At 54.1% G+C, this 15,333-nt stretch overlaps 1 protein-coding gene across 3 annotated transcripts in view; it reads left to right on the forward strand.

The window, feature by feature from the left end:
- Window positions 1–33: 33 nt before the first annotated feature.
- The window catches only part of PLEKHM2 (pleckstrin homology and RUN domain containing M2), a 34,022-nt gene continuing 18,722 nt past the window's right edge, over window positions 34–15,333 (forward strand). For 2 of the 3 annotated variants that reach the window (XM_079140772.1, XM_079140773.1), the window contains exon 1: window positions 34–214. In XM_079140772.1, the coding sequence (XP_078996898.1) occupies window positions 155–214 (60 nt within the window). In that variant the 5' untranslated portion in view covers window positions 34–154. The remainder of the gene's footprint in view (window positions 215–15,333) is intronic. The other variant, XM_079140774.1, reaches the window with a different exon arrangement.

The raw sequence follows: 15,333 nt of genomic DNA on the forward strand, positions 1-15,333 counted from the left end.
AGCGAGGGCCCGGGCGAGGCGAGGGCCGGGCGGCGGGCGCCGGCCCCGCGGCCGGCACGACGGAGCCCCCGCACGGCCGGCGGCAGCGGTTGGCGGCGGCCCCGGGCCCCCGGCGCGGGAAGCGGCGGCGGGGCGGCGGCGGCGGCGGGGCGCCATGGAGCCGCGGGAGGTGAAGGACCGGATCCTGGAGAACATCTCGCTGTCGGTGAAGAAGGTGAGCGCGGCCCGCGGCCGTTGAGGGCACGGAGCTGGGGCCGCGTCCCGGCGCCCTGCGCCCGCGGGAGCTCCGACCGGTCGTGCCCGGGGCCGGGGGACGCGGGGCGCGGCCGGGGCCGGCCGAGCGGGGACCGTGGCCGGGCCAGGGCCCGAGTGCCTGTCAGGGGCCCGCGGGGCGCGGCCGGCGCCTCCGGGAAGGGCCTGAGCGAGGGTGGAGTTGGCACCGAGACCCTCAGGCCGGCCCCAGGCTCGCGCGCGCGAGTCCCCCGACCCGACGCCCCGAGCCCCGCGGGGCGCTGAGTTAGGTCCCCGGCCCGCAGAGGACCGCGCTCCGTGCCGCCCGCGCAGCCCGCCTCGCCTTTCCAGAGGGCGAGCGTGGCTTCGAAGGAGAGGGACCCGAGCCACCTCCCAAGAAGCCCGACCAGACGTGACCCAGCGGCCCCGGGAACTCTGAGCCCTGCCCACGCGGTGGGTCCTGCTGTCCCTTACTGGGGGCGCCCAGGAGGAGGGGGACTTCGTTAAAAAGCGTGCATCCTCCCCATCGGAAAAGGCTGCCGACCTTTCCAGCCTCATCTGGGTCAGTCGTGGCTCCAGGGAGGCCAAGGATTTTGCTTTTACACCTTAAAAATAATGTGGACGGTCCCCCGACAGAGAGTGTGGATTGGCACCAACGATGTAAAGGAAGCTCGCCTGAGGGCAGAGGTCCTCTCGGTAAATCCAGCTGCTGTGCGGGAAGGAGCCGGTGTGCCTTGTCAAGATGCTCGAGAGTTAGCCCTTGGTCCAGGCGCCTCGTGTGGAGCTGTCACGCAGCCCAGAAAATATAAGTTGCTCACTGGCAACTGGAAACCCCTCCGGGGTGCATCCCAACCCAAGGCATGTCTAGCAAGCACCAGGGCCGAGAAGTAGAGTTCTGGGGAACTGAATCCTCACCCTGGCCTAGTAACCCATAACCTTGGGCAGGATCCTTAACCTGCCTCCATTTCCCACCCGTGACACAGGATAAATTAGGGTTGTTTGGAGATTTTATGGCAGTATGGGAGCGTCTCGTCTAGCAGGGGCTGGTGCCCGTCTGTTCGTGGTAGAGCCGGCTCTGCCTCCTCAAGGTCTGAGTGGCCAGGCACCTCTTGCCCGCCAAGGCTGTTATATAACCCCATTTGTACTTGGTAGCACTTCCCGTGTGCTTGTTTCAGACAACTGCCACACGACTCTTGCATCCTGAAGTGTGTTTGGTTTTTGGAATGGGGGTGTCTGCTTCTAATGGGAATCAGTGCAGCTACAGCAGTAGACAGTTGCAGGCTAGCCGTCCGGAGGTCAGATTTCTCCTCTCGTCAGTCTCAGCAAAGTTTGTTATACAGCACTTGAGAGTTGCTTTGCCTTTATTTCACTCCTACCACCAGTAAAATGGTCTCACTGGGTTTTTTGTTATTGTTGTTGTTGTTGTTGTTGTTTGTTTTTGGTACTGAGGATGGAACCTGGTGCCCCTCTACCACTGAGCTACATTCCCAGCCCTTTTTTATGTTTTATTTTGAGACAGGGTCGAAGTTGCTGGGGGTCTTGCTAAATTGCTGAGATCGGCCTTGAACTTTTGATCCTCCTGCAAACTGGGATACAGGCATGAATTATCACTGCTTCTTTTTTAAGGATGTTGCAGGAAGAAAACGAGATGTATATTTCTACAAAAAAAAAAAAAAAAAAAAAAGTTGCGTTGGGGCTGGGGTAGAGCACTTGCTTAGCATGAGCAAGGCCCTGGGTTCAATCCCCAGCATCTCAAAAAAAGAAAGAAGGTGTTGTGTAGTATTGTGTTTGCAGAGTATTTTCAAACTTTTTATTGAAAAGTACATATAGAGAAGTACACAGATCCTAAAAGAACAGCTTAATGTGTTCTCACTCCCACATATCTGACCTCTAGGCCCAGAAACAATGTGACCATCAGCCCAGAAGTCCCTTCACCCCAAGAAACTGTGTACTCAAGGGCTCTCCACCCCAAGCAGTACTGTTGAGTTCAGCTATTTTCCCTTTCTTTTTCTTCCTCCTCCCCCTCCCCTCTCCCCCTCCTCCCCTCCCCCTCCTCTTCCTCTTCTTCTTCTCCTTCTTCTTCTCCTCCTCCTTCTCCCCCTCCTCCTCCTCCTCTTCCTCTTCTCCTCCTCCTCCTCCTCTTCCTCTTCCTCTTCCTCCTCCTTCTCCCCCTCCTCCTCCTCCTCCTCCTCCTCCTCCTCCTCCTCCTCCTCCTCCTCCTTCTTCTTGGTATTAGTAGTAGTAAGAGAATTTTTGGTACTGGGGATTTAACCCAGGGGTGCTTTACCATTGAGCTACATCCCCAGCCCATTTTTATTTTGAGACAGGACCTCACTAAGTTGCTGAGGCTGGTCTTGAACTTGTGATCCTTCTGCGTCAGCTTCCCAAGTCGCTGGAGTTAAGTTGTGTGCCGCTGTGCCTGGCTAAGTTCAGCTATTGTCATGCTGTCATGTACTGTAACACCCAAGAGGTGAAATAGCTGTTATCCCACCTGGATCTCAGGGAACCGTGTTCCTGTATGGAGGTAGGATTCTTGGGGGCTAGAGAGCACTAGAGTTGGACAGTTAGCACAATGGATCAAATCCATGAAACTAAAAGACCAGTTCCATGTGTTCTGGAAAGGGAGCTAGTAGCAGAAACTAACAAAGCCTGTAGTTGCTGAGTTGTTCATAGTTAGAGAAGCATCCCAGGCAGGGATGGTGTTCACATTTTGTTTCTTTCTTTTTTTTTTTTTGATTTTTAAAATTATTGTTGTTGTTATTATTATTATTATTATTATATTAACTAATTTAATTTTGGTACCCGGGATTGAACCCAGGGGTGCTTTACCCCTGAGCCATATCTCTAGCCCCTTTTATTTTTTATTTTGAAGCAAGATCCCACTAAGTTGCTTAGGACCTTGCTAAATTGCAGAGACTGACCTTGAACTTGCAATCCTCCTGCCTCAGCCTCCCGAGCCTCTGGAATTACAGCGTGCTTCACCGTACCCTATATGTAGGCATTTTGAATGGCATGTGGTTCTACTGACAGCATCATCTCCAGGGAAGGGAAGACAGTGATTTTTAGTGAGTTTTGTCCTGTTTTTGAGGAGTGAGCAGATGCTCTGCTGTAAGAACCGACAGTTTGTATGTTGGTTGGTGGGGAATTTAAAAAATAACTAGGGCACTGGGGGTGGTGGCACATGCCTGTAATTCTGGGGACTCAAGTGTCTAAGGCAGGGAGATCACAAGTTTGAGTTCAGCCTGGGCAATTTATCAAGACCCTGTCTCAAAATTTAAAAAAAAAAGGACTGGAGATGTAGCTCGATGGTAAAGCACCCCTGGATTCAATTCCCAGTACCAAAAATTAAAAATAAATAAGCAAATAAATAAATAAAATAGCTAGGGCAAATAAATAAATAGAATAGCTTCCCTCAGAGAAGGAAGGATTACCTAAGTCTCGACAAATTGGTAGAATTAGGAGAAAGAGAAGGAACAGGCATTCAAGCTAGAAGGAGTGTCCCCAAGGAAGTAGAGCCCTCCAGGTGGTCTTCTGAGGACAGTGAGGAGACCGATCGATCTCAAGCTTGCAGAAGGTTCTGCTAGATGTGGCTGGGATGTGCTCTCTGGGGAAGCCATCCAGCCTCAGCTACAGACACAGGCTGCAGAGGTTCTCAGGCCTGGGCCTGGGTCTGGAGTCTGGGTTTGTCATTGACCATGACAGGCCTGGCTAGTGTCAGTCAGGACCTGCTCACAGTGTTATAATGAGAATTCAGTTGCATGCGATGATCAGCATGCGGCCCGGCACCTGTGTGCTCGTAGGCCTAAACACCATGGTAGCTGCCATTATTACTTGTGAGCAGTTTTCGGTGAGTTTCCACCACGCTTCTTATAAGCTTCTTCTTAAAAGACCCGATGGTAAATATTTCAGGACATACGGTCTTTGTTGAAATGATCTAGTTCTGCCCTTGTAACTCAAAAGCAACCACACGTGTATGGGTGTGGCTGTGTATTTATTTACAAAAATAGGGAGCAGGCCGTTTTGGCCCACAGACGGTATTTTTTTACACACACGTGTGCACCCAAAACAGTCCTCACGAGGCAGGTGCAGGATCACTTTCAGGCCTGTGGTTAACCAGATCCGTCACACAGCATGTCAGGCTGTGGCGTGGATGTGGACCCTGGGTCCCGTCACGTGGTCATGTGTTCAGTTATGTAAGACATTACTGAGCTCCTGGAGTCGCTGCGGAGGCAGATAAGGTCTCTGCCCTCGTGGAAGTGGCATGCTAGTAGAAGGTGAGAACTAAATGAGCGGATGGACAAGCGGAGGATTTCAGATTGTGGCGTTATGCAGGCATCAGGCAGACCTCGTGGCGGGCACTGGCAGGGAAGTCCGAGGAGGAGCTGACCAGGTAGTGCTCCCCAAAACAGAGACATTGCCTCCAGCCGGAGCCTTGGCCAGGCCAAGAGAAGGGACACGATCTAAGAAAACAGGTAGTTTTAAAAACACAGAAGGGCTCAAAGGACCTCGAAGGCATAGGAACCGCCCCTGTTCCCCTCTCTGAGCAGGAGGAAATGAGCCCTGATGAGGTGACGTGGTCCAGTGTTGCTCCCGGGTGGGACTGACGACCGCTGGTCATGCACTTCAGGCTCTGGGAGGCTTTATTCTGGCAGGCGTGCCGCCTGGAGCAGGAGGCTCCTTGTGGTCGGGATGGGGCAGCAGTGACAGGGCAGCCTTGGCCACCTAGCCTGTCAGTGCTGCTGAAGCTCTGCAGCGCGGGGCCTCTCCTCCAACCTCCTCCTCCCCTGGAGAGGTGAGACTGCCGCACATTAAAAATCAGGCGGGCAGCTCGTTCCTGGAGGGTTGCTAGGTGTGTGGAAATTACATTGACCAGTTTAGATCAATAGTTTTGTTCTCTGTGGCTTCAGGGAGAAATGTTCTGAAAGTCCCAAGGACCCAAGTCATCACGGCAAAAGAGCTGAATAAAATAATACCACACAGGCAGTCTTTTAAGGTGGGGTGCCTTCTTCTCCCTGCTTCCCCTTCCCCTGGCTCCTGCCTTGGCCATGGCTCTCTCTTCTCTTTGCCTTGCAAATAGAGGCCAGGAGGAACCAGAGGCCCCTTGTGGGGCAAAAAGCCCAGCCTGTGGGTCACCCGACTGGGGCCCAGGAATCGATGCGGGGTGGAGAAGCGATGGTATTTTTTCCTGAGCCCGCCCTTTGGTTTGGTTTCCATGTGGTTCTCCTTTTCTGAAATGTTCCCTGACGTCAGGTTTCTGTTGGAAGCTCGTCATCCTGCCGTCCCTTCTGTCCACCTCGGGCATCCCCAGGCATGCCTCTCCATGGCGTGACTCTAGCTCAGGCCTCTGCAGATCGGAAAGCCCGGGTGGTATTTGAACTTGGCGGAAGCTCGCCTGCGTCTGGGGTTAGAGGACAGCAGGCCATGTCCTGGCAGCAGTGGGCTCGTGCTCAAGTGGGAGGGGCAAGGCTGACCGGTCACTTGGCAGTCACAGTGCATGCTCCCGAGTGTCAGATGGAGCCGCAGCTATTCCTGTGAGTCTCCCTCAAAACTCTTCCAGCTGGAGCCCAGGGTGAGAAGAAATCCACAGAAAAACTGGAAATCTGATGCCAGCTGGCAGAACTGTCGGCTGGAAACCTAACATGGAGCCAGGCCGGGGGTCAGGGCAGGTTTCAGTGCCGGAGGGGGAGCAGCCGGCGGTGCTGTGGCACTCGGGACTCGGGCACCGAGGCGAGAGTGCAAGGTCGGCCTGGGCAGCTCAGCGAGACCCTGACTCAAAATAAAACCAAGAAGCCTGGGCGTGTGCCTCGGCGGTTCAGTTGCCTGTGCTGCAGAAGAAGGAAGGAAAGAAGGCAGGAGGGAGAGGGGCTGGGGTCAGAAGGTGCGTGTCGTGGGGGAGGGCTGGCATTGGCATCGGTAGGTACCTTCTTGCTTCTGGAAATCTGGTGCTCATCTGGGCCGCAGGATTCACCATCATGGCAAGGGTATGGTTGCCACCAGAGCTGGCAGTGCCCTTGTGTCCAAGGGGACATCTCCCTGTGCTAGAAAGCCTTCCAGGAGCCCATGAAGCCCACTCAGTGGCATCTGGAGTCCTGCCCTGCAGGGGGAGCAGAGCACTGGCCTCCTGGAAGGCTGGGCCAGGTGGTGGCGCTGGCCAGTTTGGGCAAGCTCTCCAGCCAGTTCTCCCAGCTGCACACTTGAGGGACACCCTAGTGCTGCAGAATCGGGACAGTTTCTTGGAGAATCCTTGAGGTTGGGGCTGAAAGCTGAGGTCACTGATCCGCTGGTCGCACAACCACCCGGGCCCCAAGAGCTTCTCCTCTCCTCTTGCCAGTGGAGCAACTGGCCCTGTGCAGAGACACTCTTCCCCATCTGTGCATTTGTGACTTACTGTACTTACTGTCTCCCTTTGCTCATGGGTGTTTGCAGACATATAAAGATGCATGAGGAAGTATTCATTTTCTGTAGTCCCCCTCCATCCTTGGTGACTGTGTTTAACAGCAGCGACGAAAAGAATCTCAGCAACCCAGTGCTGTGGGAGGACAAGGAGGGCCTGTTGCGTGCAGGACGGCTCTGCGGCCTGTTGACACCAGCGAGAGTCAAGAAGTGACTTGTCCAAAGTCAGAAGCTTGCAGGGGCGCGGCTGAGATAGAGACGTTTTTCTGGCTCTTGCTCGGAGGTTTTTGTGTGTGTCTTTTGGTGATATTGGCCCCACCAGGTGCTCTCGTAGTTGTAGATGACAGAATGCCTTATTTCATTTATTTCTTTTTATGTGGTGCCAAGGATCAAACCCAGTGCCTCACATGCTAGGCAAGTGCTCTGTCACTGAGCTGCAGCCCTGGCTCTCCGACCCTTTTAATTAAAAAAAATTTTTTTTTTTTTATTTTGAGACAGTCTTGCCAGGTTGCCCAGGCTGACTTTGAACTTGCAGTCCTCTTGCCTCTGCCTCCCAAGTTGCTGGGATTACAGGAGAGGGGTGAGGCAGGAGGATGGCAAGTTAGAGGCCAGCCTCAGCACCTTCATGAGGCCCTGTCTCGAAGTAGAAAGGACCGAGGAGGAGCATGACGGTCGAGCACCTCACTTCAACCCTGGTACTAGAGAACCAGCCGACCAGTGACCAACCGTGGATTGTGGTCCGAGAGGTTCCCACCGTGCTTCCTCACGCTGGGGAAGATCTGACTGCCCCGCCTGGGCCTTGGAGTGGAGGTCAGGGTCCCCGCCACGGGATTGGACAGTGACTCTGGGGCAGAGCCCCACCATTTCTGCTCACTCTGAGAGGCACCCTTGGTCCCTGGTGCCAGGGTCCGGCAGTGATGGCGCCTGTGAGGCCTGGGCTCTCTCCTGCCTGAAGGGAGGAGCATTTAACTGTTTGTGGAAACCATGTTTCTGTCAAAGTACCCAAAGAGATCTAGTCCTTCTTGGCCGCCCTCGTTCCTGCGCCCCAGAGGATGCACAGGAAAAGGGAACCATGGATAATTCAGTAGCTGCCTTTTTTCTTTCAGCAGAGCTGCCGGCAGAGCAGAGCGCCTAGTGGGTCCTCCAGCAAAGGGACCAGCAGCAGTGATTTGGGAGGTTGAGAAAGAAAACTGTGGAACTGGTCCTGTATTTGGTGGCAACTAACTGGTCAAGAAGCCTCAGTTTCACCAAACTTGCTTATAAACAGTGCAGGCCGTGGCAGATCAGCCCGGGAGCCAGCCAGTCCACGCCGCCTGGCACAGGCCCTTCCTGGGCAGGGGCTTGGCCACCCCCGGAGACCTCAGCTGAAGGACGTTGCTCTTCATGCCCATTTAGAAACGAGGACTATCTTCTCCAAAGCAAGGGAGCTGCGGTTCTTACGCAGGGAGGGCTTGTGAGTTCTCCGGCTCCATTGTCTGCTCCCCACTGTCGTTGCTTGTCATTTCCTGTCTAAGGAGGGGTGGGACTCAGGTTAGGGATTCAAGAATCAGGAGAGTAAGGCAGAGCGTCCTGGGCTTGGTGGAGCAGCAGTCACCAGCAGCCGGAGCCTCTGCTGACACCTCACGCCATCTAGGAGGTTCCTGCCCCTGCCCTGCCCCGCCCCTGCCTCCATGCCCACAGGCCTCATCCCCGAAGCCCTGGGATGACCCAGTGCCCCCTGCTCCGCCCTCCTGGGGAGGGTGCCGAGGTGAGCACTTCCTGGATGGTTTTGGCAGGTACCCACTTCCCACCCCACCCCCGCTCAACAACTGTTTCTTCCCACGTGGGATGGACGCCTCCAGCACTGGCCACCTCGTGGAGGGTGCCTGGCTGAGCTCGCAGTCAGTAGAGGGACCGTCGGATGGAGCCTGAGCCCCAGTCTCCCTGCCTGAAATAGGAGGGCTCTGCCAAGTGGTTATTTTTCTGGCTTTCCAGCATGTTCGGCAATCGGTTTCGCTTACTGACAACCCACCCGCCCTCTCTGGCTCCCTTTGCACTTCCTGCTCGGGATGTTCTTACTGAGTCCTGGGAAAGGTCTCCGGCCAGCTCGGGCCTCACCTTGGACCCACCAGATTCTCTACAGAAAGGCCCTGGCAGCGGTGTTCTGGGCCGAGGGTGCCTGTACGGCATAGCCCTTAAGAAGCTTTGTTGAGACTGAAACGGTTAAATCGCTGGTCTGCTTGTTTCTGCGGGACTGGATCTTGAGCACTGGCCTTTCCCTTCAAACTTGCCTGAGGCTGGCCTCTGGGACTGATGGCAAGATGGGGCAAGGGGCGAGGTGTCACGGCAGCCTCCCCAGGGGAATAGTAGGTAGCTCTGACCGCACCAGCCCTTCTCCAGCTGCCGTGCTCCACACTAGGTCTCTTGGGTCCCGCACTGAGGAGTCCAGGCATCAATGTTTAGGGGCACCCTGACTCCCATTGTAGTAAATGGTGCACGTGGCTTGAACTCTGCCTTTCCTCTGGGGACCTGCCCTGGAGAGGAAGAATGTCCCAGAAGATCCAGTGGCCATGCTGAGGTAGGACTCCAAAACCCAAGGCAGGGCCGCACCTGTCACTTCTCCCACAGTGAACCTGCAGTGCTGTCAGGACAGGCAGCCTGGTAGACTGGTGGACTCAGGGGTCTCTGCTACACAGTCTGTCTGTAAGGTTCAGTTGAGACCGGGTCTCACAAAGTTGCCCAGGCTGGCCTTGAACTTGCAGTCCTCCTGCCTCTGCCTCCGAGTTGCTAGGATTACGGTGTGCACCGCTATGCATGGCTAATTTAAATTCTTGGGACAATTTGAGGTGATGAAAGCAACCCTTCAGTTGAGGTCTTTTCTGCTTTTGGGTTTCCGTCTCCTGGACCTAGACTGTTGAGACTGTCCTCAACTTGCTGTCATCTAAGTAGTCTTGGTCTCCTTGGAACCAGTGGGAGGCGGCTGTTACCTGTGATCTCCCCAGGTAGCCAGCAAGCCTCAGGTGGCACCAGGCTGAGTTTCCCTACATCCGTAGGCCTGCTCTCTACGTGTGAGCAGGGATAGGCATGAGCAGGGACCGCAGAGGAGCCCTGTAGTGGCCAGCAGGGCAAGCATCCCAGCTCTGTTCATGCAGAGCCTCCTGGTATTGTTGGAGCAGGGATTTTGTCCTCCCCTATAAATATAGAGGTGAGACCCCCACTCTTCCCCCAGGGTAGCCTGGGACTCAGTGGCAGAGTTGGCATCCAGATCTCCCATCTGTTGGGCTGGCAGCATCAAATCCTCGTGTGTCTTGACTGATTAGGAAGAAAGAAAGGAGGTCACCATCTTTTTTTCTTCCTTTCTTCCTTTCTTTTCTTTTCTTTTCTTTTTTTTTTTTTTCCAGCTTCGAGGGTTGGTTTAAGGGGTGCTCTACCCAATTTTATTCCCAGTCTTTTTGCTTTTTGAGACAGGTTCTTGCTAAGTTGCCCAGGCTGACCTTGAACTTATGATCCTCCTGCTTCAGCCTTCCAAGTAGCTATAATTAGAGGTATGTGCCAGCTGAACCATCTTTTCATTTGCCCATTTGTACTCTTTCACAGCTACCTTTGAGTTACCTAGAGTGGAACAATCTGGAAGGATTTCTTGGTCCTAGCTATGGCACTCTATAGTGTTTTGTGTTTGTTTGTCTATAACAGAGAGACAAAACAGAGGGCCGGGCTGTGGCAGCCCAAAGCAGAGTGGGGCTAACCCTAGTTAAAATGCCCTGCACAGGCATTCTTGGCTTGCTGGAGTGTGCTGCCCACACTTCCCCGAAGCCATGGGCTCTGGTGTAATCACGTGATGGCCAGTCTTCCCCAGGGACTCAGGAGCACTCTCCTCCTGGCTGGGAAGGGGTCTGGGATGAACCGAACCAGCTGTCCCCAGGCCCGATGCACACCCCAAAATCAGACAGATGAGCCCCGTCGCCCATCGTGGGTGTGGTTTGGGAGCTCGCCTGGCAGCGCGTGGACCTTGGGAAGCACAGCTTCTAAAGGGCACTTTAAGAAGGAGTGGCCTGTGCACCTAGCTGACCTTGCTTGTTTCTAAATTTTCTTCTGATGAGAACTTTTCTGTCCTCCTGCGGTCAAGTGCACCAGCCCACCTCTGGGCTCACATCCGTGGCCACCTCTCCTAGGACAGAGAGCCCGTCTTGTCTTTCCTGTTTGGGGACTTTCTGCCTCACTCCACCCGCTCTTGTTCTCCCAACACCCTCTTGGCAAACTGGTCAGAGGAGTTTTCGGTATCTGCTGTCTGCTGTGGGGGCTCATTTGTTTCTCTCCCCCTCCTTCCCGCCTCCCTGCCCTTCTCCCTCCTCCCCCTCCACCCCTTTCATCTCCTGGGCAGGCTCATCAATTATGCCCGCATCCCTGTATTATTCTGAAGTAGATGCCAGGCATCCATAAGTACTTCAGTATGTATTGCCCCCAAGATGAGGATTCTTTTCTCATGTGACCCAGTACCACCTTTGCATCTTTAGAAAGCTGGCCAGGCACAGTGGTGCACACCTGTCATCCCAGTGATTCAGGAGGCTGAGGCAGGAGGATCGCAAGTTCAAGGCCAGCCTCAGCAACTTAGCAAGACCCTGTCTCAAAATTTTAAAAAAATAATAAAAGGAAAAGGAGTGGGCTGTAGCTCAGTGATCTAGCACCTCTTGGTACAAAAAAAAAAATTAACAAAGGTCTGCTAAGTTTTCCAGTTCCAACTGCTTCATCCATTAATGTCATTTCTGGAAATGCCTCGCTTGCTGAAGCAGGTTTCCCACACGCTCCCACAGCTGTGCTGCTGTGTCCTGCCCCTTCCCCCTGGTTTCCTCCACCAAGTTTCCCAGCATCTCCCTTGGGAAAGGTCCTCAGCTGCTCAGGCCCTGGGACCCAGTGGTGCCGTCCCTTGGGAACTCTTCACTCAGCTTCTGGAACAACCCGTCCAGTTGCTCTGCCCACCTCACTGACTGGGCTTCTGCCTACCTGGGAGCCTCGGGAAGATGCCGGCTCCCGGGCCCAGCTTGCTTCTTCCTCAGTCTGGCAAGGGGCCTGGTCATGATCCCAGGTTCCCCAAGGGGTTCTGGGAAGCACTTGGACCAGGACCCAGAGGGGAGTCCAGCAGCTGCGCCTGGTCCTGCACCCCTGGGGTGACCCAGCCCCCTCCGCGGCTCTCGTGCCACCTCAGGGCTGGTGGCACTCACCTCTCCCAGTCCAGTCCCACTTCGGCAGCCGCCTCCCTGTCACCCCACGTAGGCCTGGCAGGCCTCGAAACGCACTGCCTTCCTCTTGCTCAGACCCGACACCTCAGTCTTTGGCACCTCCTTTTCCCTCCAGCTCCACATCTGACGGAGGCATCCCTCCAGACCCTGCATGGACCGTCCCACTTCTTCCAGCCCCTCAGCCTGCCCACCTGTCTCTGGGCCTCTGCCTTGGCCTTCCCACGTCTGTGCACAAGCCACGCGGTGCTTGGCCTGCCTTTGGTCGCGTGCTTCCCTGTTCTCACCCCTCCAGCCGCTTCCCATGTGACTGGTAACGCAGCACACTGCCCTTGCTGTGGCCAGTGTGGCTGTCCTTCCTGACCTTGTCTCGAGCCACACTCGTCCCACACAAGCCTCCTCACTGTTGTGCCTGCCTTGGGACCTTTGGCTTGCTGTTCCCTAACGGGGCACTCTTCCCCCGTTAGGGAAGCTCCATGGCCTGCTCTTGGAGTCCTCTCCTCTGTTTCAGTTTGTTGTTTTGCAGTGCTGGGGACAGAACCCAGGGTGCTCACCGCTGAGCGACATCCCCAGCCCTTTTGATTTTAAGACAGGGCGTCACTGAGTTGTAGAGGCTGGCCTTGAACTCGTGATCCTCCTGTGTCAACCTCTGAGTCACTGGGACTATAGGCGTGTGCCACTGCACCTGGCTGGCCCAGTGTTTATAACAGGCCTCCATAAGCTGCCTTGCTTTTTTGGTGGTGGTTGTTGTTGGGTTGTTTTGTTGGTTGGTTCTGGGAATTGAACCCAGAGCTTTGTGCATGGTAGGCAAGCACTCTGCCACTGAATTGCTTCCAGTTATTTAGAGACAGAGCCTTGGTGATTCTCTCTGCCGGCCTTGAACTTGAAATCTTCTTGCTTCAGCCTCCCCAGAGCTGGGATTACAGGTGTGCACCACTGTGCCTGGCCCTGCCTTTTTTATTATTTTTTATAGCATTTATGGTTCCCAGATGCTATATTATATATTTGCACATAGTTTATCTCTGCCACTAGAAGGTAAGTTTTATAAGGACTCAGGAACTTTGTAATAGTATCTACTGGGCACAGTGACATACACCTGTAATCCCAGCTACTTGGGGGACTGAGGCAGAATTTGCAAGCTCAAGGCCAGCCTTGGCAACTTAGTGAGACCCTATTTCAAAAAAAAAAAAAAAAAAGAAGAAGAAAAAGAAGGGCTGAAGATGTAGTTCATGTAGTTCAGTGACAGTGCCCCTGGGTTCAATCCCTGGTACTATGAGGTAAATAAACAAATTTAAGAAGAATAGTACCTTATGTACAGGAAGTAGATGCTCAGCAATATTTTTGACCTATATGACTCAACTCTTCATGGCTTGAGCCACCCTTTTTGGCCACTGCTGAACTGAATTTCGAGCAGGAGACACCTCCCAGCCCAGCCTGTCCCAAGTGTGCTTGCCTCCGCTGCTCCCGTTCTACCCAGAGGATCAGTAAGTTTTTTCTGTAAAGAGCTGAGTAGTCAGTATGTCAGGCTCTGCCATAGATGATACCCAAACAAATGTGTGTTTCAATAAAACTTTATTTGCAGAAACAGGAGGCAGGCCCCACTCCACACTCCCACTGACAGAAAGGGCCCGCCCCTCCCCAGATCCACATGGACAGAAGTAAACAGAGTGGCTTGGCTTGTCTGAGCAGCAAGGTGAATTTCTTCCCAGGAGTGCGGATCTCTTCCTGAGCAACCAGGGCTTGTTTTGACTCAGCAAGACGTGTCCTTGCCTCTGAGGGAAGCTGGTGCAGGGCACAGGGGAGGATCATGGGCACACCTTCTCAGAAGTGGCCTGGCTATTCTGTTTCCCTGCAAGGAGACACAGAGCCAGGATCTACCGTGGGCTCTTCATTTCTCCTGATTGAAGAAGGGACACTGTTCTTCTTTCTTGAGTTCTCCTGAAACACGTATGGAAGGGATGCAGGTGGCCTAGCAGTTTGTGTACATGATTGACTCGGTTCCAGGACTCATTTGGTGAAAAGACCTGGCAGAGCTGGGCGTGGTGGCACACGCTTGCAGTCACAGCTACTTGGTAGGCTGAGGCAGAGGATGGCAGGTTTGAGACCAGCCTGGGCAACTTAGTGAGACCCTGTCTCAAAATAAAAAGAATAAATACAAAGGACTGGGGATGTAACTCAGTGGTAAAGAGCCCCTAGGTTCAGTCTACACAATCAATAAAAGAGAAGAGAAACGCCCAGGTTTGAAATCTAGCTCTGCCTCTTACGTGCGTAGTGACCTACTTTGTGGGGCTGCTCTTGAGCTCACCGACGTCTAGCCACGGCACTCGAGTGTTTACAGGGTGTCACGCCTTTGATCAATACAGTGCAACTGTCACCTAAGCCTCGTGACAGCCTTCAGTAGGGAGTAGGCAGGTACTAAGCCCATTTCTCAGATGGGGAGACTGAGTGTAGAGAGGCGACACAGCGAGGGAGTTGTAGTACAGACCGACCGTAGAATCCACACGCTGGCCAGCGCTCACGAATGCGGGCTTTCGCCACAGGTGCCGCTGGGCTACTGGATGGCCTCGTGTCCCAGGCTGAGCTGTTGTGTTCGCCCGGGTTCTGTTGTTCGGGGGTCCTCGTCTGCGTGGTGCTTGCTCTCTTCTACAGCTGTCCTTTCAGAGCTTACTGGTCTTGCTGGTGACTGGCTGTGGCCTCTCTGTGGCTACGGGACAGCACGTCTGCTGTCTATGTACCCTGGTGCCATGCTTTGCTGACCAGCTCCTGAGGCACAAGCTCAGGCTGTTGACAGCTCCCCAGGCTCCTCCTCCTCTTCTTTTTTTTTTTTTTTTTTTTTTTTTGTGGTGCTGGGAGTGGACCCAGGGCTTTGGCAGGCAAGGGCTCTGTCCCTGGCTGCACCCCACCCTATGTTCTTGCAGTATTGATTCCTGGACATTGTTTTTTTCCCCTTTTCAAGATCTGTGTTTGGCTATAGTATTGATTCAGGATCTTTTTGTCCTCTGAGATGATGGGAAATCTTTACCAACCTCTGTCTGTAAAGAATGCCTGAGGAAAACTGGGCGTGACAGTATCTGCCTGTAATCCCAGAGTCCCGGGAGGCTGAGGCAGGAGGATCACAAGTTCAAGGCCAGCCTCAGGAATTTAGTGAGGCCCTAAGCAACTTAGCGAGACCCTGTCTCTAAATAAAATATAAAAGGGGCTGGGGATGTAGCTCAGTGGTGAAGCGTCCAGTAGGAAGAGCAGGGTTAGAACCCCTGCTAGCGAGCAGGAGGCAAGTCACAGAGAGCAGAGCATGGCTGTGCCCGCCTCTGAGCTCATGTTTACCCAGGTGCCGTGCCGTTGTTTGACCAAGAACGTGGGTCCCCGTGGTTAGTAGTCTGCACTGCTTATGGAGCACCTGCTGCTTGCCTGACCCGTGCAGTAGTGTCCCAGAGAACCGTCGGCACTGGACTTGCACTAATGCAGCCATCCTTGGCCGTGTGGCCACTGATCATTT

The sequence above is a fragment of the Sciurus vulgaris genome (assembly GCF_902686455.1).
Source record: "Sciurus vulgaris genome assembly, chromosome: 1".
NCBI lineage: Eukaryota > Metazoa > Chordata > Mammalia > Rodentia > Sciuridae > Sciurus > Sciurus vulgaris.